The sequence below is a fragment of the Protopterus annectens genome, chromosome 1.part1, assembly GCF_019279795.1.
Source record: "Protopterus annectens isolate FY-2018-M chromosome 1.part1, PAN1.0, whole genome shotgun sequence".
NCBI lineage: Eukaryota > Metazoa > Chordata > Ceratodontiformes > Protopteridae > Protopterus > Protopterus annectens.
The window spans coordinates 1,472,861,683-1,472,884,992 of record NC_056726.1 but is presented as its reverse complement, the minus strand read 5'-3'; the positions used below and the strand labels follow the sequence as shown (position 1 = coordinate 1,472,884,992).

Below are 23,310 nucleotides of genomic sequence, written 5' to 3'. Positions count from 1 at the left end.
GTAGGGACCAACCAGGAGAGGACCCAGGACTAAACCCTGTATGACTCCACTCATGACTGGTCGACAGTGTGACTTGGAGTCAGCTAATTTCACACTGTGGGTTCTATCTGTGCCAGTTTGTAACCCACCTAGTGATATAGGGGTTGATGCCTAGCTTAGTGAGTTTTTCTGTGATTCCTGACTGGGGAATGGTATCAAAGGCCTTGGTCAGATCAAGGTAGGCTGTATGAACCACCTTGCCTTCATCCACAGCTCTGGTTTCTGACTCAAAGAAGTTGACCAAGTTGAGCAGGCATGATCTACCCTTCGCAAAACCAAACTGTGTGGGATCCAGATTTGGAGATTCCCTATATCCTTGTTTATTTGGTCCATGATGATGCGTTCCATAGCTTTGCATATCAGACTCATCAGGCTAATGGGGCGATAGTTCCCGGGGTCTGTAGTTGGTCCTCCCTTTGGAGAGGGATGACTGTAGCAGTGCACCATTCGGTAGGCACAAAGCCTGAGGTGAGGCTGTGATTGAACAGGGCACACAAGTGAGGTGCCAGTTCACACTGTAGTTCATGTAGAACACAGTCAGGGATATTGTCAGTACCTATAGAAGCTGTATTCTTGGCCTTGGACAGTGCTGTTTTAACCTGTGCAGCAGTTATACTGGGTGCCTGGCAATCTACTGGTATTATGATTGGTCCTTTTGGGGGGAGGGGTGAAGTTGGCACTGAATCTGTCGGCCAGTATATTGGCAATATCTGTTGGCTTGGTATAGGATGTACCATTGTGCAGTAGCTCAGAGCAAATCTGGGTATTGCAGTGGAGATTCTTTACATAACTATAAAAGGCCTTGTGGTTGTCTTTCCTATCTGCTGCAATTCTGTTTTCATAGCTAGCTTTAGAGGATTTGATGAGGAATCTCAACCTTTTGTTGAGGCTGATAAGCGAGTTTTTCCAGTCTTGGGACTTCACCTTATTCTGCATCAGTTTCCTCCTTCTGTTGTAGAGTTTGTTTATGGCAAGGGACCACCAGATTGGCTTTCTTTTTTTGGAGAAGAGTGTCTTGGTTCTATTGGGTATGGCGAGATCCATGCATTTGCGTATGTGTTCATACAGTGCATTGGTGTATGAGTCGGCGGTCATGCAACTAGTCTCCATTTGCATGGCTGCTGTGAAGTTAGTCACCTCTGTTTTTAGGAGGCCAAAGTTAGCTTTGGAGAAGTTTTTCATGGTGGTTACCTTTGTGGGGGTGGGGTGGGGGTGGGAGGGATGTGGCTTTCCAAGGTGATTAGTTTGTGGTCGGATCTAACCAGGGAGGAGTTGACCATTGGTGTAGAGCAACGGTCACCCATGTTAGTAATGACCAGGTCAAGGATGTTGCTACTTCTAGTGGGGGTAAGAACGAGCTGGTCCAGGGCACTGAAATTAATGAATTCCAGAAAACATTGGGCAAGTGTATTGGTACATGAGTATGTTTCCCACTTAATGGAGGGGTAGTTGAAGTCACCCAGTATGAGAGTGTTAGGATGGACCTTAATATTCTCCAGGGTGCTTAGGAACGTGGAGTGTGAGTCTTCGGACATGGTTGGGGACCTATAGCAGGCTACAACCTGAATCGCTGTCTTACCCAATGTTAGCTGCACCTGAAGTATCTCTGATGCATTATGTTTGGCTACCAGTCTGGAGGTGTGCACATCCTTTATGAATATGGAAACAGTACCTCCTTTGGAGCTTCGGTCCAAGTTCTGGGGCCGAAAGGTGCTGAATGAGTTATAGCCTGGTAGTGCAGGAGTGCTTTCTGCTGCCTTGAACCAGGTCTCTGTTACAACACAAATGTCAATGTTCTTCATTTTAGGGAATGTTTCGAGTGAGTGCATTTTGAGATTTAGCCTTCTAGCATTGCGTAGCATGACCCTCAGATTGCAGTTGTTTGTAGCTGTTACGGTGGTAATTTGGTCTTTGGAACACCGCCTAAAAAAAGTCATATTTCTGGAACCCTTATGGTTCCAGAAATATGAGCATTTGTTTGCAATGTGAGAACATAATTTGAGTTTGTCAAAAGGCTTAGGCTCCACACATTGGAAGTTACAGTACAAACTTCCTGAGCTGCACTGGAGCAAATAGTTCCTTTTCAAGAAAGCTATCTTGAAGATAAGCAGAACTGTAGTCATGGGATGTCATATGTTTAATCATGATACAAGTCATATTAGTGCACTGTGATATTGCACAGTTCAAAGTCTTGTATTTTATTTCTAAATATGCATAATGTCTTCTGTTCTTATAGCTGAGAATTAATACCATTATTTGGCATTACTTTATAATATGTCCCAAGATTTTGTGTTCTGTGTTGTGCTGTGTTTTCTATTCAAAATACTGCAAATGTCTGCTGCTGTTGCTAAGTGTGTTTTATGTATTGTGAGTACAATTATATGTACATTGCTTACATGGTTGATTCTGATAGATGTAATCCTATAATGTATTTTGTTAAAATTGGCATATTATTGATATGAGGAGTACTTCTTCGTAGGACTCCAATGAAAACTTGCTTTCCCTTCTACGCATTACTCATGGAAAAATGTAAAGAAATCAGACACGTTTTCACTCACAGTGGTAGACATTATGCATGTGGAGATTAAAGGATTCAAACCATAGACTACAGACTGAACAGTGATACAGCTTAATAATAATAATCAGGAGATGGACTATTGCCAGCAGCACTGACCATCATCAAACCACCAATTTCAGAACTGACCCTGTCTCTGACCAATCTTCGAATGCCCCAGACTTCTTAGGAGCATTTTTGTCAGCATGTTAGAAACACAAATGCTGGTATTGCACAGACTGTTGAATTTGTTTCTTTGTTTCACTCTGAGTACAGACAACATTGCAGTCTTATAAGCATGCTAATATATATGCATTAACTGCTGTAGCTATTCCCCCCAATTCTATAACCACATGAGTAATAAAACCCCTAGGTCCTTACTACACACAAGTGGTGTAAAATGGAGATAAGACTTGTTCTGTAGAATGAAGAATGTCCTTTCAAGCAGCTCATTAGTAAAACATTGTATAGAATGGTGTCAGAGAGTCTCCCTATTACTTATGACACAGTTGCCATAATGGTTACGGTCTTTGCCTCTCATGTATAAGGTTTGATTATGACCTTTGGACACTGTCTTTGTGGATTTTGCATGTTACCCCTGTATCTCTGTGGAGTTCCTCTCAGAAACATGTTGTGTTCTTCCACCTCAAACTCACCCAATAATGGAGTTAGGGGCAGCAGCACAGTGCCTATTGGGTTAAGATTTGTAAAGACCAACTGCTTTGGGCATCAGCAGTGTTGTATAATGTCCTCTAGACAAGATAAACAGACAGTGCATTGTAGCTACTCAGTGGTGTAAAACTTGGCCGTAGGTGATTTAGTCATGTTGACTAATGTCAAAAAATGGACATGGGCATTGCCTGTGATAAGTGGGGTGAGGACCTGATTTACACCAGAGATCCATGCTGATGGTAGGAGGGGTGTATGTGCCCATATTGCCAGTGTGTGCCCACCATAAAGCACAGTAGCCATGTGTCTATAAACCCAATTACTAGCCTACCTGTGTCCATTTGCCTAACATGGATGTAAAACCAATCAACTTGCCAAACATGAACTAGTGATCACTGTTCCCTGACATGATGGTGTTTGAAAGTGGATGACATGATAGTAAGAAAGAGGTTGGATATCCCATGTATCCAGGAGACATGATGGAAGACCAGTGCAGCAAAGCTGCTTGGCTTGGAGTCCAGAGTCTACTACTCAGGAAGAGGGCAGGCTAGAAATGGTGTGGGAATTGTGGTGAGGGAGAGGCTTCAGAAAGCAGTGAGGGATGTCATCAGAATTCGTGACAGAGTCATGGCAATAAGACTCCAGTGTAAGGATAGGGTCATATTCATAATCACAGCCTATGCCCCACAGCAGGGATGTGACAGTGAAAAAAAGAATGCATTTGAAACAGCAGCTGCAGGACCTACTAGATAAATCAGGGTAACATGAGTTGGTATTAATAATGGATGGCCTGAATATACATATCAAGACTGACCGAACAGGATATGAGGACTGCCTGAATCTACATGGGTGCAAAAACATAATGAAGGAGAGGCCATTCTGTATTTCTGTCTGGCAAATGGCTTGATAGTAGCCAGCACATGGTTCAGAAAGTAAGACAGTCACAACATTACATACACGAGTGATCAATATGCATGCAACTCCGATAGACTTCCTCCTGCTAAGGAAAAGGAACTGGGGTACAATCAGCAATTGCAAAGTCATCTTGGTAAAACTGTCAACCCACAGTATAAACCACCGGTTGCCACAATCAGGTGCAAACAGTGGTCAGAGAATTCCCTAAGGTCTACAGAGACTAGGCTGTAGACCTTGAAGCTGACTGAAGAGAAAGCACAACAGTTCAAGGAATTACTCAGGGCTCTGACACTTGAGGAAGAAGAGGAAATAAGTAGAGTTGAAGAAGAATGGCAGTAGCTCTACCCCAGCTCTGGGGATTCTAAAGAACTTGTATCCTTCCTTCTTGAACTAACCTCTACCCTCCTTTCTGGAGACAAAAACCCTAACCTTGGAACTTCTGTCAACCAGAACATAAACGCAATCCCAACGCCTTCACCCTCTCTCCACTAGTCTCTCCATCAATCTCTAAAACGTGTCTCAAACCACACCTGAAAGACACTGAAATCACCCCCCCCAACTATAGAATCGTAAGAAACAACAGACGTCAAAAGAAAGGAGGTGGAGTAGACATACTTTTTTCCTCCTCTCTAACAGTGAACCTTAAACCAATCCTATACCTAAATTCACTACAGCCAAAATTACCTTGGCCGTCCTAAAAATCAACAACCATAAAAATATAGTCATAGCTGCCATATATATTCCACCTGGAAACAACATCCCATTCTTGAAGATATTCTCTCTTGGTTCTCATCTAATATAAGTAATGAAACAATTATCTTAGGAGACGTTAATATTAACTGGACTTCTATTCACTCAGCCACTGCCTCCCAGAAAATAAACCTATACAATTTCTCTCAACTAATTAACTCTCCTACCATATCTAACAAAGATAACTCTTCAGACAGTATTCTGGACTGGGTATTAGTTTCCCATCCCAACAATATCTCTGATAGTGGCACCTTGTCTGATTCCCTTAGAGATCACCTTCCCACCATCGTACATCACTCACCTTCCCCCCTACACCTACAACATAATTATATCTTAACCTGTACCCTCACAAACTTTAACCCTCAATCCTTCTTTGACTGCTTGAAGCAGATGAATAGGAACCCTCTGAAAACTCTTCCTCTTGACAAAGCTGTTACTTACTTTAATACTTCATTCATTAACCTACTAAACAGCTTCACTCCTCCTAGAACTAAAAGAGTGAAATCCAAAACTGCACCCTGGCTTTCCAAAGAATCAACAACCCTCATGCATACCCATGATAAATCATGGAAACCCTCCCAAAAATACTAAACACCTAACTCCCTTACCGAATACAAACAATTTTGTAATACAGTTAAAAAACAAATCACTTCTGATTTCAAAATATTACTACTCTAAGCTTCAAAATAATCACAGTTCCAACCCCCAAGAAATGTTGTAGTAGTATCTCTGCCCTCCTTTGTACCAACAGAAAAAACAACCCTTGCTCCGACCCTAGCTCTCCAGATCATATCATAGCCACCAAATTTGACTCCATTATAGACTCAATAGCCAACCATACCACCTTTCCCTAACAACTCATTAAATCCTTCCACATCTCTAACCTGCATCTTCTCCTTTTGCCAGCAAGGCCAGCCACCCCCCCTCCATTCACCCTTAAACTCATTCCTGTTAACACTATAAAAAACTCCTCCAAAAATTAAAACCATGCACTAATGCCCCTGACAACGTACCATCCTATTCCCTCAAGTTAGTTGCTGATAGCATAGCTCTCCCCATCTGTATTCTAATAATCATTCCGCCCAAGAATCCTATGTACCCCTCCTCTGGAAAAAAGCCTTTATCAATCCCTTACACAAAAGAAGCAACATCACTGACATCTCCAATTTCCGCCCCATAGCCATTCTCTCACCTATCTCTAAAATTCTTACCACGCTCGCGACTTGGGCAATATTGTATCTACCCTTCTCCTAGACCTATCTAAGCCCTTTAATACCATTTCCCATAGCCTACTTTTGTCCAGGCTTTCTCATCTTGATCATCCCTCCTCTTCCATCAATTGGTTTTCCAGTTACCTCTCAAATAGGCAACAGGCCGTCAAGTGGAAAATTTGTACCTGTTCCTACCTTGACACTCTGACAGGCATCCCCAAGGTTCTATCCTGGGTCCTTTACTATTTAACATCTTCATTAATGACTTTTCTCATTGTATCCCAAATGCTAAACGTGTCCAATATGCAGACGGCTCTACCATCATCTACTCTTCTGAATTTCTCCTTAAAGTTATGCATGTAACACAGGTTGCCTTTAACAGTATTGAGACATGATGCTAAACAATCACGTAGCTCTCAATGCAGCTAAAACCAAAATCATGATCTTTACCCCATCTAAAAACACCAAAATAAACAAGAACTCCTTGTCTATAGTAAGCCAAAACATGACTCCTATTGAAATAGTCCCCATTGCTAAGCTTCTAGGTATCCCTATTGATGAACAACTAAAGTTTGACACTCACCTTCAAACTAACATCAAGAAAACTCACCAGAAGCTCAGAATACTTTATCGTCATAATCACAACCTTACCTCTTCAACTAAGCTTACCCTCTCTACCACTTACCTCCTTCTCTCTCATGTATAAGGCCTCTCTGCATACCAATCTACAAGCCACCCTTAAGGCTAAACTAGCATCTTATTACAATAAATTCTCCGAGTTTGCTACCAACTCCAAATCCTCCTCTCCCTTCAGTGATGCCTTACACTCCTTGAACTGGCTGGAGCTCCCAAACTGTCTCTTTTACATTCAGCTCTACTGCCCATAAACTCATTTTCAAGCCATCTCAATGCCCCTCCCTCTCCTCCATCCTTAATATGCATCTCACCCATCGATTACTCGGGTCTAATAATCTGAAGAATCTTGACATCTACAAGCCCTTACATACTCCTGGGCAACTTCTGTTGTCATTTTCCCTAGCATGAATATGGAACTCATTTCCTCATATCTGAACTACCCAGAACCTCCCGCATTTAACACTTTGCTTCAGTCCTATCTCTCTTCTACTTGGGAATGCTCCTGCTGTCACCCCTCTAACTTCCACCCAAATTACTCCCACTTCCTTCAACCTCTCTCTTTCAAAATTCTAGCTAACACTATCCACACTTTTTTTCCTCCTTCATCTCTCTTTTACAATTACTTACTCCCTTTTATACCTTAGATAATGTAGGCATTTGCATTCCATACAAAACAGAGTACTTATCATCTCATGTTGGTTCAGCATCTATTATTATAGCATAAAACACAAATCCTTTTCCTACTACTATCACTACATCGACATGCTTTTATTAATTTTAAGTTGTGTAATATTTTGTATTATTTCTGTATTGATTCCTATTGATTTTTGTTCTGTATGTATGTACATGGATCTTTTCTCCCCGGGCCTCCATTGAAAAAGGGCTCATCTCGGCCCAGTGGACTTCCCCAGTTAACAAACTGCAAATAAATAAATGTATGAGGAATACAAAATGGGTATGTGGCCAAGACACTTATGGAAGTAAGGCACATAAGGAAAGCTGGTGATAGAATTCAGAAGTCCAAGAAGACATCAAAAGAAAGAAGTAAAAAGGCATTGCCACTAGAAAAATGTCACAGAATTACTTTACAAAAGTAAAACACTGAGCGCTTTCATTCCTGTACATGTCACGAAACTTCATCTGATGGCAGACAGATAAATCAATAGCACTTTAAAAAGTCACATCTTCTATCCAAGTCATAAATAATTTCTACAGTTCATGCTAAGCAATCAAATGATTTAAAACAATGAACACCATCTTGCACTGCTTAAAATCTTATACTAAAAGCAAAAAATCTGTGTTATACTTTAAAACTGACTCTTGAAATGCATTGTTGATCACATTATAAAAAGTGTTTCTAAAACTTTTTTTTTAAAAAATCTATAATTAACTTCTACCACAACAAGCATCTAACAATCTCGCTTTTTTTAAATTTAATCAACAACTAATAGATATCATGTTGGTAATACCTGGGTGGGATTGTTATCATTCAACAGAAGCTTCACATGTAACTCCTTACCTTGCAAATGGGTTCCCTATTCACCCCTCCCCCATTATTAAAGATATCCACTTTCTTCAAAACTGTAAACACATTTTTTTTAATTAGCACAATTAGTAGTGTGCCTACAGAGGACATTCACATATTGTCTGTCTTCTTAATAGCGTAGTCATGCATTTTTAAGATTCAGTTGTTTATCTGTTTGCATTCAGATGAAGTTCCCTGTTATGTACAGGAATAAAAGATTTCAATGTTTTTACTCTTGTAAAGTATTTCTGTGATGTTCTTCTGGTAGCAACTCATTTTTTATTTACTGGTTTATTTTATAGGTGTACTGGATTTTTTGATCAAAGAGTGCAGTTAAAAGTGGGAAGATAGAAAGGCTGGACCAGGCTAAGAAGAAATACTGGTTGGCTAGAAAAGAAGATGAGATAGCAGTTGCAATAGCAAAGAACAAGGCAGCAGAGGTACTCCGCCAGTTTCTGGAAAGTGTCTCAATAGATGGAACAAAAACACTCTAGCTGGATGTAAGACAAAGACAGAAAGATAAAGAAGATAGTCAAACATCTTTCATAAAGGATGGCAGCATCAACCTGCTCACCAGTTCACAGGATATCAAAGGCAAGGCAGATGGAAGGACTACTGAATGAAGGAAACCTCAGCAGATGGAAGGAGTACTGAATGAAAGAAACCTCAGCAAATGGAAGAAGTAGTGAATGAAGGAAACCTCACTAAGACTGTACTGCCTCAGACATGACCTACAACGAAAGTAGAGGAGGAGCCCCCTCAGATTGTACTGCCTCAGACACGGCCTACAATAAAAGAAGAGGAGGAGCCCTCTCGGATTGTACTGCCTCAGACACAGCCTACAATGAAAGAAGAGGAGTAGCCCCCTCAGATTGTACTGCCTCAGACACGGCCTACAACGAAAGTAGAGGAGGAGCCCAGTCAGATTGTACTGCCTCAGACACTCCCTACAATGAAAGAAGAGGAGGAGCCCCCTCAGATTGTACTGCCTCAGACATGGCCTACAACAAAAGATGAGGAGAAGCCCCCTCAGATTGTACTGCCTCAGACACAGCCTACAATGAAAGAAGAGGAGTAGACCCCCATAGAAGAAGTAAGAATAGCACTAAGGAAAAAGAGGGATTGTACTGCCTCATACCTGGCCTAAAATGCAAGAAGAGGAGGAGCCCCCTTCAGATTGTACTGCCTCAGACAAGGCCTACAATGAAAGTAGTGGAGGAGCCCCCTCAGATTGTACTGCCTCAGACATGGCCTACAATGAAAGTAGAGGAGGAGCCCCCTCAGATTGTACTGCCTCAGACATGGCCTACAATGAAAGAAGAGGAGGAGCCCCCTCAGATTGTACTGCCTCAGACATGGCCTACAATGAAAGTAGAGGAGGAGCCCCGTCAGATTGTACTGCCTCAGACATGGCCTACAATGAAAGAAGAGGAGGAGCCCCCTCAGATTGTACTGCCTCAGACACGGCCTACAGCAAAAGTAGAGGAGGACGCCACTCAGATTGTACTGCCTCAGACACGGCCTACAATGAAAGAAGAGGAGGAGCCCCCTCAGATTGTACTGCCTCAGACATGGCCTACAGTGAAAGTAGAGGAGGAGCCCCCTCAGATTGCACTGCCTCAGACATGGCCTACAATGAAAGTAGAGGAGGAGCCCCCTCAGATTGTACTGCCTCAGACACAGCCTACAAAGAAAGAAGAGGAGGAGCCCTCTCAGATAGTACTGCCTCAGACACGGCCTACAACAAAAGTAGAGGAGGAGCCTGCTCAGATTGTACTGCCTCAAACATGGCCTACAACGAAAGTAGAGGAGGAGCCCCTTCAGATTGTACTGCCTCAGACATGACGTACAATGAAAGAAGAGGAGGAGCCTCCTCAGATTGTACTGCCTCTGACACGGCCTACAAAAAAAGAAGAGGAGGAGCTCCCCATAGAAGAAGTAAGAACAGCACTAAGGAAAAAGAGGGATTTTACTGCCTCAGACACAGCCTACAATGAAAGAAGAGGAGGAGCCCCCTCAGATTGTACTGCCTCAGACACAGCCTACAGCGAAAGTAGAGGAGGAGCCCCTTCAGATTGTAATGCCTCAGACACAGCCTACAACGAAAGAAGAAAAGAAGCCCCCATCAGATTGCACTGCCTCAGACACGGCCTACAATGAAAGTACAGGAGGAACCCCCTCAGATTGTACTGCCTCAGACACAGCCTACGAAGATAGAAGAGGAGGAGCCCCTCAGATTGCACTGCCTCAGACACAGCCTACAATGAAAGTAGAGGAGGAGCCCCCTCAGATTGTACTGTCTCAGACACGGTCTACAACAAATGTAGAGAAGGAGCCCCCTCAGATTGTACTGCCTCAGACATGGCCTACAACGAAAGAAGAGGAGGAGCCCCCTCAGATTGTAATGCCTCAGACACAGCCTACAAACAAAGAAGAGGAGGAGCCCCCTCAGATTGTACTGCCTCAGACATGGCCTACAATGAAAGTAGAGGAGGAGCCTCCTCAGATTGTACTGCCTCTGACATGGCCTACAGCGAAAGTAGAGGAGGAGCCCCCTCAGATTGTATTGACTCAGACACGGCCTACAACGAAAGAAGAGGAGGAGCCCCCTCAGATTGTACTGTCTCAGACACGGCCTTCAACGAAAGAAGAGGAGGAACCCCCTCAGATTGTACTGTCTCAGACACGGCCTACAACAAATGTAGAGGAGGAGCCCCCTCAGATTGTACTGCCTCAGACATGGCCTACAAGGAAAGAAGAGGAGGAGCCCCCTCAGATTGTATTGGCTCAGACACAGCCTACAACAAAAGTAGAGGAGGAGCCCCCCATAGAAGAAGTAAGAACAGCACTAAGGAAAATGAAGTCAGGGAAAGCAGCAGCTCAGATGAAGTCACAGCAGATATGATCAAGATGTTGGGTGACTTATGGAGGAAATGTCTCCAGAGGGTAATCATAACAGTATGGAGAGAGAAATGTATCCTAGATGACTGGTAAACAAGCATTCTGGTGCCAGTGTAGAAGAACCAAAGGGACATTCACAAATGAGGGCAGTATAGAGGTATCACATGCGATGTGAGAGTAAAATTTCCTATGGCCTTTTAGCAATGTCCCAGGAATACAGGCCTTATGTCTGATCATGATGACTTCGCATTTTAATCCAAACATTGTACAAGGGATAAAAAAGTCATCTGATGCAGTGGGCTACTACAAGTGCACAATTGTGCCTGCCTTATATTGAAAACAACAAACTAAAGTTCCAGATTTATAGCTTTGAAGAGATTTAGGGCATTTATGGTCGTGTTGGACTTATTAATGAAATGTAGCTGAGCCTTCCCCATTTTAGTACACATCTCCTGTCAGTAAAAACATACTGTGCAAACCTTTCCTGAAAAGGCACATAAGGACAGTCCTTTTTGAAAGTTTGATTTCGGTGCAAAAACTATGAACAAATAGAAACAAATGCAGAAAATGTATCAAATCCTATATGTTCTCAAACACAACATCTGTATTACAGACAAATAATTTAAGTTACACTATTGTTAATAACATACATACATACCTACATATATACACACCTACATACATACCTACATACCTACATACATACCTACATACATGCATAAATACATACATACATACATACCTACATACATACCTACATACATACATACATACATATATACATGCATACATACATACATGCATACATACCTACCTACATACATACATACATATATACATACCTACGTACATATATACATACATACCTACATACATACATACCTACATACATACATGCATACATACATACATACCTACATACATACCTACATACATACATACATGCAAACATACATACATACCTACATACATACATACATGCATACATACTTACATACCTACATATATACATGCATACATACCTACATACATACATACATACCTACATACATACATACTTACATACATACCTACATACATATATACATACATACCTACATACATACATACATACATACCTACATACATACCTACATACATACATGCATACATACATACATACCTACATACATACCTACATACATACATGCATACATACATACATACCTACCTACATACCTATCTACCTACATACATACCTACCTACATACATACCTACATACCTACATACATACATACTTACATACATACATGCATACATACATACATACATACATACACATACACATACATAAATACATACTCAGGCAAGAACTAATTTACCTAATTTGACCTATACTTTATGATTAAATAAAATGGAGTGCTTCTTACATCTGTTGTGTTCTGTTTGTAAGTAATGAAATATAATTCAATGATAAATCAGAGTAACAACCACAGACGCATGACAGCTCTATCCACCCTTGTCTTTCTTCATATTATGATGTATATTAATGTTTCACACAGACATCGATCCCCAGTATATATGAGTGATTATATCACTATCTAAACCATTGGCTAGGAGTTCTACGAGTGTGACAGTGTTAAGTTATTGATGAAGGTAGATGACTTCTTCTAGAATTAAGGTTGTGAGGGCATAAATGCATTACTGTTGAACACTGTTGTTTTTATTCTCTTCCTAGATGGTTCTTCAAAGGCATGAGCAGAAAGGATGCAGAAAGAAATCTCCTTGCACCTGGGAACACACTTGGCTCTTTTATTATCAGGGAGAGTGAAACCACAAAAGGTAATTCAACCGAAACCCTTTATGGGGCAGCCATGTACATTTTATGTGCAGTAGCAACATCTGACTTTTTAAAAGCCATTTCTGTTGTGCCCAGAAGACCAAATGGGCAACCAGTTTAAAACTGATGTAATCCAAAGTTTGACAAACTCAGCTTTAATTATATCAGTTTGAGGTGTGTACAGATGCTTTTAAGGTGAGTTTATTTTTTTTGGGGAGGGGGTTCCTCATGCTGAAAATTGTTCATGAGTTGCATGTTTGGTTTTTCATCCTACAGTGAATGACATGATCATTTCATTTTTACATACTTAAAATGTACTGGTAAAAGTATATAACTATATTTATAACAAGACTGGTGTCAAAGGCATGGCCTCAAGCAAAATGCGAAAAAATGTATCATCTTACCATTCGGCAAAAACATGACCCCTACTGATTACCACATCAATGGCAATCCCCTAAGCACACAACCTGTGGTGAGAAACCTGGGCACTCAGGTTGATAACAACCTCATGTTCGACCATCATGTATCTGCAGTGGTCAGAAAAGCCTCTTACTTGGTTCATCTCGTAAGTAAAGGGACTGCATCCAGAAAAAAGGAAGTTAATACCTCTCTATACTCCTCCCTCATTAGACCAGTAATTGAGTATAACACCCTATTTGGGATGTACCTCTCCAAACATCTGCACCAACTGGAAAGGCCACTGAAATACCTCACAAAGAGAATCCATAGCCTCCAACACCTGTCCTATGCAGACAGCCTCAAATCACTATCACGCTACTCGGTATCATACAGATTGTTCAGGGGTGATCTGTGCCTCGCTTACAAGGCAATCTTAGACCCTGCCCTACTAGAGATGCTCTATATCCATAAGTGTAACTCCTTATGTGCTACCTGCTCAAAAGGCCTGAACCTAATATGTGATATTAACAAAACCTGCTGGAGAAACATGTTTATCTCTCATTGGGTGCCCCGTCTGTTCAATAGACTTCCCATACACATCAAACAGAACACCTCGCTGACCCTCTTCAAGCACAACCTTGATGAGTGGATGGGAAACCAGAAATTCACCCCAGGGGTTCTACCTGTGTCCCTCATTGTCAGGGGCGACAGGTGGTGACTGAGGTTTCTTTTTTGAGGATAAACTCTTAGCTAGGCTTATAAGGGCCCTAGGGCCATTAGCCTAGTAACCTGCTATGATTCTATGATCCTATGAAAACAACTAGTATAAAAAAAATAATAATAATAATAAATAGGCCAAACAGAACATGTATCTGATGCAGAGTGGAAATTGTCTGGACAGAAAAGGCAATCTGCTCATGACTCTTTTTACATGGGGAGGAAACCGCCGCACATATCCTCTGTAGTGCAATGGTCCATTCCTCCCTTAACTAATGTGTCTAACACTAAGGTTACTGATCCTCAGTCCTTGGGTAAGTTAGATCAATTTCAGTGAGCTATCTATTTGATCTTCCAGGTTTTAATCAATGATCATCAACAATTCAGGGAGATGATAGAACAGCTGGTGAATGCAATCTGATGAACTGATATCGCTGAGTAGAAACAAGGTTTGCTCTATTTTCGTAAGGTCTATATTGGGATTACAAACTAGGATTTGTGATAAATTGTTATGGAAGATACTTAATTTTTTAAATGGTTAGTAAGGAGTAGATAATACAGATCATAACAATGTGCTTTGCTGAACTGTTTTACTGCCTCCCTAAACCTCCAAAAAAGAAAGCAACCTTCTGTATGTTCCTCTGGTGTTAGACTGGAATGAAAGTAAAATTACAAATTGCCACAGGCAGACATACAGTTTAGGGTATTTGGAAGGAAACCATAGCACTTGGACAAAACCTACCTAAACACAAGCAATACATACAGACTCTACACAGAGAAGGAATCACAGCCAAAAACTCAAACCAGATAATTAAGTGCTGTAAGACGGCAATGCTAATTACTGCATGACTGTGTCTATGATCACTGACTATCATGCACAGCCTGCCCAGACTGTGACAGACACTTACTGTGTACAGTGCTGATGTTTGTAATGAAAGGTGAAAACAAAGTAACAGACGACTTGTTACTTTTATACACAGTGCAGTCCTTTCTCTGTATACAAAGTAATTTAATCACAAACATCCCCTTCATCCGTCTGTAGTGGAGAGCTTTGAGCAGCCTATCTGTCCCTGGAGGAATGGTTTTCAGCTCAGAATTTGTAGTTTATTGGCCATTTTGGGCTAATTTCTATCCCTTTCATCTTTCTGTTATAAAAAATGCATTTGCGCATTTTTTGCACTTGTATCAGCTCAGGAAGATCCTGCCTAGGTATCCTGCAGAGTCCTACAGCAGGAGAAGGAGAAAAGAGAGACTTTGGATTGATTAAGTACTTTTTTGGCTTGTTTCTTGCTAGTTATTGCTAATTCCGCCTAAACACTCGGTTTCTAGTATTTATTTGATACTAAAAAGCCTATCTCAGCTGTTTATTGTACTTACTGTTTGCACTTTTAAAATAATTTCTGTGAGCATTTAAACTCTTTTAACTGTTGTAGGCTACACACTCAAGTGCGATAGCCGTTTTACTGTGATTTAAGTGCTTATTTTGTTGTATTTGCCTTAACTTCTTGAAAAAAAAAAAACTATATCTACACTTGTTTCACGCCTTTCTGAAGCTAGTAGAATCCAGTTTTCAGAGTTTGCTGAATCTAGGGCTATATTGTAGTTTCTGTGTTGCCCATACCTTACTTGGATAGAAGGAAGTTTCTCTGTTCACCAGTGAGAGTGGGGAGCTTTGAGCAGCATATCTGTCCCTGGAGGAGTGATTTTCAGCTCAGAATTTGTAGTTTATTGGTCATTTTGGGCTAATTTCTATCCCTTTCATCTTTCTGTTATAAAAAACGCATTTGCGCGGTTTTGCAAAATGCGCAATGCTGGTTAGGTAGGGTTAACTATCCCTGGCTCCACAAAGTCTGCTCTTCAATTTTTCCCTTATAACTAAGCCTAAGCACTTAGACCCACATCTTCTAGCCCAGCACTTGTTCCATATCTGCTGTAGCACTAAATAACCCCCAGCACTCAACCCCCTCACTTGCCAGGAGGGAACAGTCTATATACTTCCCTACTTGACAAAAAGAAAACAACCTTTACTACTTACCCACCTAACAAAAGAGAACAGTATTTACTGATTATTCAGGCATGTCCAAGGGACAGCTCCCGGTGTACTCTCCAGTCTACCTAATGAACCTGGGTATCTTGAGGAATGTTACAACTGCCTCATGTACACAGACAACCCTCTCCTCCTACCACCAAACACTAATACCTTCGAGAGATGCATGTATGCAGCCAATCTAGAGGAAAAGATCTCTCCAACCAAGACTGGAACAGACAGTCAAAAGGAGAACGTAAAATCTCACAGCACCCCACCCATGTCACATAGACCTGCTAAACCAACACCTCCAATACCCACACATAGAAACACCAAGACATACATGGAGGTTCTGAGTAAAACTCTAAATCTGCCTAGGCAACAGAGACCTCCCAAGCAGACACACAAGCAGCCTCCTTCCACCAACGCATCCCAAACAACATATAGCCCACAAACTCGGTGTGCCACATAACCACAGCCCATAAGGCAAAACATCATACCCAACACACTAGTCATAGGTGACTCTATAGTCAAGCACACTGACATCCCATTCACCAGGCTGGATAAAGAGAAGGTTACTGTCAACTGCTTGTCGGGTGCCAGAATCTGCCACATAATGCATGCACTCAGGTCACTACAAAGCAAGTACAAATATGACTCTGTCCTTGTACATGTTGGTGTGAATGACCTGAGATGTACCTCCCTGGACTACATGAAAAGAGACATGGAAGAGCTCTCCAATCTTGTAGCCCAGGCAGGTATGACCCTAGCCATGAGTAGCATCCTGCCTTCACCAAGAATGATACCACAGTACAAGAATAAAATGATTAACTTCAACAATTGGCTAAGCTTCTGGTGTAATTCAAAGGTAAACCAGTATCTGTCTGCCTGGGATGATATGCTTGACAGGCCACAATGCTTTGCCAAAGATGGCCTGCACCTGTCACCCCTGGGATTCCGGATATTGGCCAAGGCTCTTGCCACCCCCTTAGTGCCTTTTTTAGGCAAAGCTCAAAAGACAAACCCACCACCTTAAGAACTACAAGTGACAAAAAACTGAGGGCAATGCTGCTGAATGCTAGGAGTCTAAACCTCAAAATGCACTCTCTCAAGGCATTCCTCAAAATGGAGAACATCGATATCTGTGCAGTGACTGAGATCTGGTTCAAGGCTCATGAGAGCACCCCAGCACTACCAGGCTATAATTCATAAAACACATTTCGGACACAAAACCCAAACCGGAACACTAAGCGCGGAAATTTGTCCATGTTCATCAAGGATACCCACACCTCCAGGCTAGTTGCACAACACAATGCCTCTGAGATCATTCAAGTGCAACTGACCCTGGGCAAAAATGCATTCCAATTGTATCTAGTTATAGATCCCCCATCATGACCCAGGACCCTCACTCCTCATTCCTTGGGGCATTGGAAAAAATGAGAGTTCACCCAAATACCCTAATAATGGGCGATTTCAATTACCCGAGCATCAATTGGGAAAACTACTCTTGTACTATTCCCCTTGCTCAATGATTCCTGGAATTTATAAACTCTAATGCCATGGATCAACTTGTTAACACCCCCACCAGGGGCAACAACATTCTGGACCAGGTCATTACCAACATGGATAACTGGTGCTCAATGCCCGAGATCAACTCCTCGCTGGATAGATCAGACCATAAACTAATCACTCTGGATATCCACATCCCGATCCCACCCCCACACAAGGAAACCATAGTAAAAAATGTTTCCAAAGCGAACTTCATGCCACTCAAAACAGATGTGGCTATCTTCGCGACACCCCTGCAGATGGATAATACAGTCACAATTGCTGAATCCTATACTAAAGCACTCTACAAGCACCTGCATGAGTGCATGGGTCATGCTATCCCTAACAAAACCAAGACGCTATCCTCCAGAAAAAGGAAGCCAATCTGGTGGTCCCCTGCTATTAACAAACTCTACAACAGAAGGAAGAAACTGTTGCAAAAGAGAGCAAAAACCCACAAATGGAAAAACTCACTGACTGGCCTCAGTAAGAAGCTAAGATCCCTCATAAAATCCTCCAAAGTGAATTTTGAGAAAAAAATTGCCACGGATTCCAAAGATAACCACAAGGCATTCTTTAGCTATGTCAAGAATCTCCATGGTAACACCCAGATCTGCACTGAGCTACAGCAGAATGGCACAAAATATACAGAGCCAACTGATATTGCCAACATCTTGGCAGATAGGTCAGTGCTAACTTTACTCCCCTCTCACCCCCCAAAGGGCCTATAACTTTACCATATGATTGTAGAGCACCATTAATTACAAACACACAGGTAAAAATGGAACTCTCTAAAGCCAAAAACACAGCGTCCGTGGGACTGGACAACATCCCAGGCTGCGTCTTACATGAGCTCCAAAATGAACTAGCCCCCCACCTAAACCCTATGTTCAATCACAGCCTCACCACAGGCTATGTGCCCACTGAATGGCGCACAGCAATGGTTATCCCACTCCATAAAGGGGGAGCCAACACAGATCCAGGGAACTATCAACCTATTAGTCTGACAAGCCTGGTCTGCAAGGACATGGAGTGTATTATCATGGAACTCATAAAAGACATTGATAACCTCCAAACTTTGGATGCTACCCAATTTGTATTTGTAAAGGGTGGATCATGTCTCCTAAACCTGGTAGACCTCTTTGAAACAGTTACCAAGGCTATAGACAAAGGCAAGGTGTTTCACACAGCCTGCCTGGACTTTGCTAAAGCCTTTGATACTATCTCCCTTTCAGGAATCATAGATAAATTCACCAACCTTAACATAAACCCTTACATCACAAGATGGGTGGCCAACTGGCTCGTGGACAGAACCCACGATGAGAGTCGCAGACTCCAGATCCAACTCCAAACCAATGACAAGTGGAGTGCCCCAGGATTCAGTCTTGGGACCTCTCCAGTTCAGTATATACTTCTCCAAAGTGCAAGCAAAAACTGAGAATCTATGGCTAACCAAGTTTGCAGATGACTGCAAACTGGGTGCCATAATCGATTCCTCTACTGACGTAGAGATCCTGCAAAAGGGCCTCACCGAGACAGATACCTGGTGCCAAAGCATTGTCATCCCTTTTGGTAAAAACACGGCACCCATGAATTACCAAATAGGGGGAAGTCCACTTAACACAGAAAGTGTGATAAGAGACCTTGGGACCCAAGCGGATAGTAACCTCTCCTTTGACAATCACATAGCCACAGTGGTCAGAAAATCTTTCTACATGGCCCACCTAATCACAAAAGGGTTTACATCTAGAAAAAAAATAAGTCATTATCCCCCTCTACTCTTCACTTATCAGACTCCTCATCGAGTACAATGCCCCATTTGAGATGTACCTCACAAGACACCTGCAACAACTGGAGAGGCCCCAAAAGTACCTCAACATGAGGATTGCCGGCCTCAAATAGTTGTCCTATGCCGACTGGCTCAAGAAACTCCAACTCCACTTGGTCACATACCGCTTACTCTGAGGAGATCTCTGTCTGACATAAAAAGCTATGTCAAACCCAGAACCCAGAATTGATGGACATGCTCCACTTAAAAAAATCCCAGTCTCCCCGAGCTACATGCTCTAGGGACCTAAACCTCACTACAACAATAAATAGGACATGCTGGAGGGATAGATTCTTGACCCAGAGACTTCCAATGCTCTGGAACAAAATTCCCATCTACATCAAGCAGAGCTCATAGGTTCATAGGTTCATAGGTAGATACTAGGCTATCTGCCCTAGGGCATTTATAAGCCTAGCCAGAATGTATTTGGCTTCCGCCTCCCTATTAGATTATCCTACTGTGCCTCTGTAAAGTAGGTCACAGAAGGTACCCTTTTAAGATTAGTTTACTGTGCCTCTGTCTAGCAGGAACACAGGAGAAATCCCAGGGGTGAATTTGCGATTTCCCATCCACGCGTCCAAATTTCGCTTGAAGAGGGTCAGCGAGGGGCTATGTCTAACATGAATTGGGATTCTATTCCAGAGTGAGGGGAGCCTCTGGGAAATTAATCTGTCCCTCCAGCAGGTCCTATTTATTTTTGTGCTGAGGTTTAGTTCCCTGGAGTGTGTAGCTCTAAGGGACTTGGATTTTTTGAGGTAGAGCATGTGCATTAATTCTGGGTTTGACATGGCTTTGTACGTCAGGCATAGATCGGCTCTGAGTAGGCGGTAAGCAACTGAGTAGAGCTGGAGTTTCTTTAGTCAAGCTGCATAGGACATCTGTTTGTAGCCCATGATCCTCTTGGTGAGGTACTTTTGGGGTCTCTCCATTTGCTGCAGGTGTCGGGTAAGGTACATCCCAAAAGGGGCATTGTATTCAATTATGGGCCTGATGAGTGATGAGTAGAGGGGCACAATGACCTCTCTTGATCTAGATGCGAACCCTTTCTTGATAAGGTGGGCTATATAGAAGGTCTTTCTAACCACTTTGGCAACGTGATTATCAAAGGAGAGATTACTATCTACGTTGGTCCCCAAATCTCTAATTACTTCTTCGGTACTTAATGGATTACCACCTATGTGGTATTTTGTGGGCACCTTGTTTTTCCCAAAGGGGATGACTATGCACTTTTTAGCATTTAGCTTGAGGCCGTGGTTCTGGCACCAAGCATCCGTCTCTGTGAGACCCTTTTGGAGGATGCTTGTGTCAGCTGGAGATTCGATTATGGCCCCCAGTTTGCAGTCATCTGTGAACTTTGTCAGCCATAATCCCCCGTGTTAGCCTGAACCTCAGAGAAGTATATACCGAACAAGAGAGGTCCCAGAACTGAGCCCTGTGGGATGCCACTTGTAACTGGTTTGGATTCGGACATGGCACCTGTGATTCTGTCCATGTGGGTTCTATCTCTGAGCCAGTTTGCAACCCATCTTGTGATATAGGGGTTGATATTTAAGCTGGTAAGCTTATTTATGATGCCCGAGTGGGGTATTGTGTCGAAGGCTTTTGCGAGGTCCAGGTAGGCTGTGTGGACTACCTTGCCCTCATCTATGGCTTTGCTAACTGTTTCAAAGAAATCAACTAGGTTTAAGAGGCAAGATCTGCCCTTAACAAAGCTCATCATTAGCACTCTTCAAGAAAACCTTGATGAGTGGATGGGTGATAGGAAATTCAATCCTGGAATCACGTCTATGGCTCTGCTCAATAGAAAGGGCAGGAATTTAATCTACATGTGTGGCAAGAGCCAAGGCACATTTGGGTAGGCTTACTTATGCCCTCGGGCTGATAGCCTAGTACCTACCTATGAACCTATGAATAAGTGCCACACCAGAATGCATCTTCTTACTTTACGACTATCAAAATACAATGCTCAACCCACTGCAACCCCCCGCATAATTCTCAACATCATAGATCAAGAATCAAGTAGATAACTGATTTATTTATTTTTTTATTTTATTTTAGTTCATTTTTATTTTATTAATTTATTTGTTTTAATTTATTTCTCAAAGAAGCACTTGTAGATTTCATATAGCATAGGGTGAGGTTTCATTGATCTGACAGGAAATAATATATATCATGTTAAAACAGTGGCAGTGGAACACATTTTGAATTAATAATGACCTGAGTGAATAATAAGTCAGTGATTTTGTTTTTGTCATAGTTCTTCCTTTTCAGTCATATTTATTGATGCAAAATCTGTTGCTCTATATACTAAGTGTGCAGAATGTGTGTGTATTTGTGTGTGCATCTGTGTGTGTGATCTGTGTGCGTGTGCATGTGTGAATAAAGAAGTATGTCTTTTTAGTTATGGAAAAATTATCCAGTTGCAATATGACAAAGTCGATTGTGTGTTTTTGATTTATTGTAATTCTAATAGGGGCAGGCCAGTGGTTAAGGGGGGAGGTGTTCCACTTATGTTTATTTCTCAGGGCCTCTGTCAGCTGCTACATTTGTTTTATGAGACAAAACCAGGGACATTCTCCAAAATCAAAGTCTCACCAACTTTGAGGCTTGAACTTTTTTCACGGACTTTCTTTAGTTTTACCTAGCTTATGAAGAGCAAAAACCACCAAAAGAGATGTTCTTAGCTGAAAAGAAAGTTCCAACTATACTAATTGCAAAGCAGCCTTATATCAGTGTATCATTCTAACAAAAAACTGAAATATCAGTGAACAAGAGATAGCTACCATATATTATCCACAGTGCTCTGAAACAACTGACTTACATCATTATTTCTCAAGAGCCTACATATTACAATAAAAAAAAACAGATGAGCATTGTACAGTCAAAAGGAAATGTTACTTTGTAGCGATTTTAATCTGGGAATGCTGCAGCTGTCTAATCATCACTACGAGTGAATAAATATGCAGATATGAAAAGGCTTATCAATACAGAACTGTACAAACTGCATTGACTATTAAGTATTGGCTAATACAGAACACTTTATAGGCATATCACTGTAAAAAGATTAAGAAAACAGATAGACAACTAAAGCTATATAAACACCAAAATAAAATTCAAGTAAATAGTTAAATTTACGGTTATTTCTCAAAGTTTCACCACAGCTTCCAGGAAGGTGCCTGCCAGATGGGATGGACAATGGTGTTGTTTGCTATTACATATCCAGGGTAGTAGTCTCTGCAGATTAATTAAAGGCTAAAAGGCAATGACGGCCAAAGGACCAAAATCAGGGGTAGCAGTGCAGGCTCTTTTTTGAAATGCCATTGAGTCTGAAACTGAAATAGGTTCATAGATTTATAGGTAAGTACTAGGTTAGCTACCCTTGTGGGCCATTTTAAGCCTAAACAATTTCCCTTTTGTGCTCATATTAGCCTATCCCATTTGGTTAAAGACTGTCCTTACCCATCCCATGCCTGATAATTATATATTACCTCAATGAGAATAACTGGAATCATACAATAGATGGTTAGATAAAATACCTGGCATTATAAAGTAACTGCAGTTTGCAGTGATTTGTCAGAGACAATGCAAACATTACAAGGAAAAGATCAAAATATCATGCAAAATCAGAGGCATTTGAGAGCATCTATGTTTCACCACACATGCAAATATGTATTAGACACACACACACACACACACACACACACACACACACACACACACACACACACACACACAAGCATGCCCACATACACACACAGACACACACACATAC

At 41.7% G+C, this 23,310-nt stretch overlaps 1 protein-coding gene across 1 annotated transcript in view; it reads left to right on the top strand.

The window, feature by feature from the left end:
• The window catches only part of LCK (LCK proto-oncogene, Src family tyrosine kinase), a 1,055,366-nt gene that overhangs the window by 557,282 nt on the left and 474,774 nt on the right, over positions 1 to 23,310 (top strand). The window contains exon 6 of the mRNA XM_044082478.1: positions 12,919 to 13,022. Within this exon, the coding sequence (XP_043938413.1) occupies positions 12,919 to 13,022 (104 nt within the window). The remainder of the gene's footprint in view (positions 1 to 12,918; positions 13,023 to 23,310) is intronic.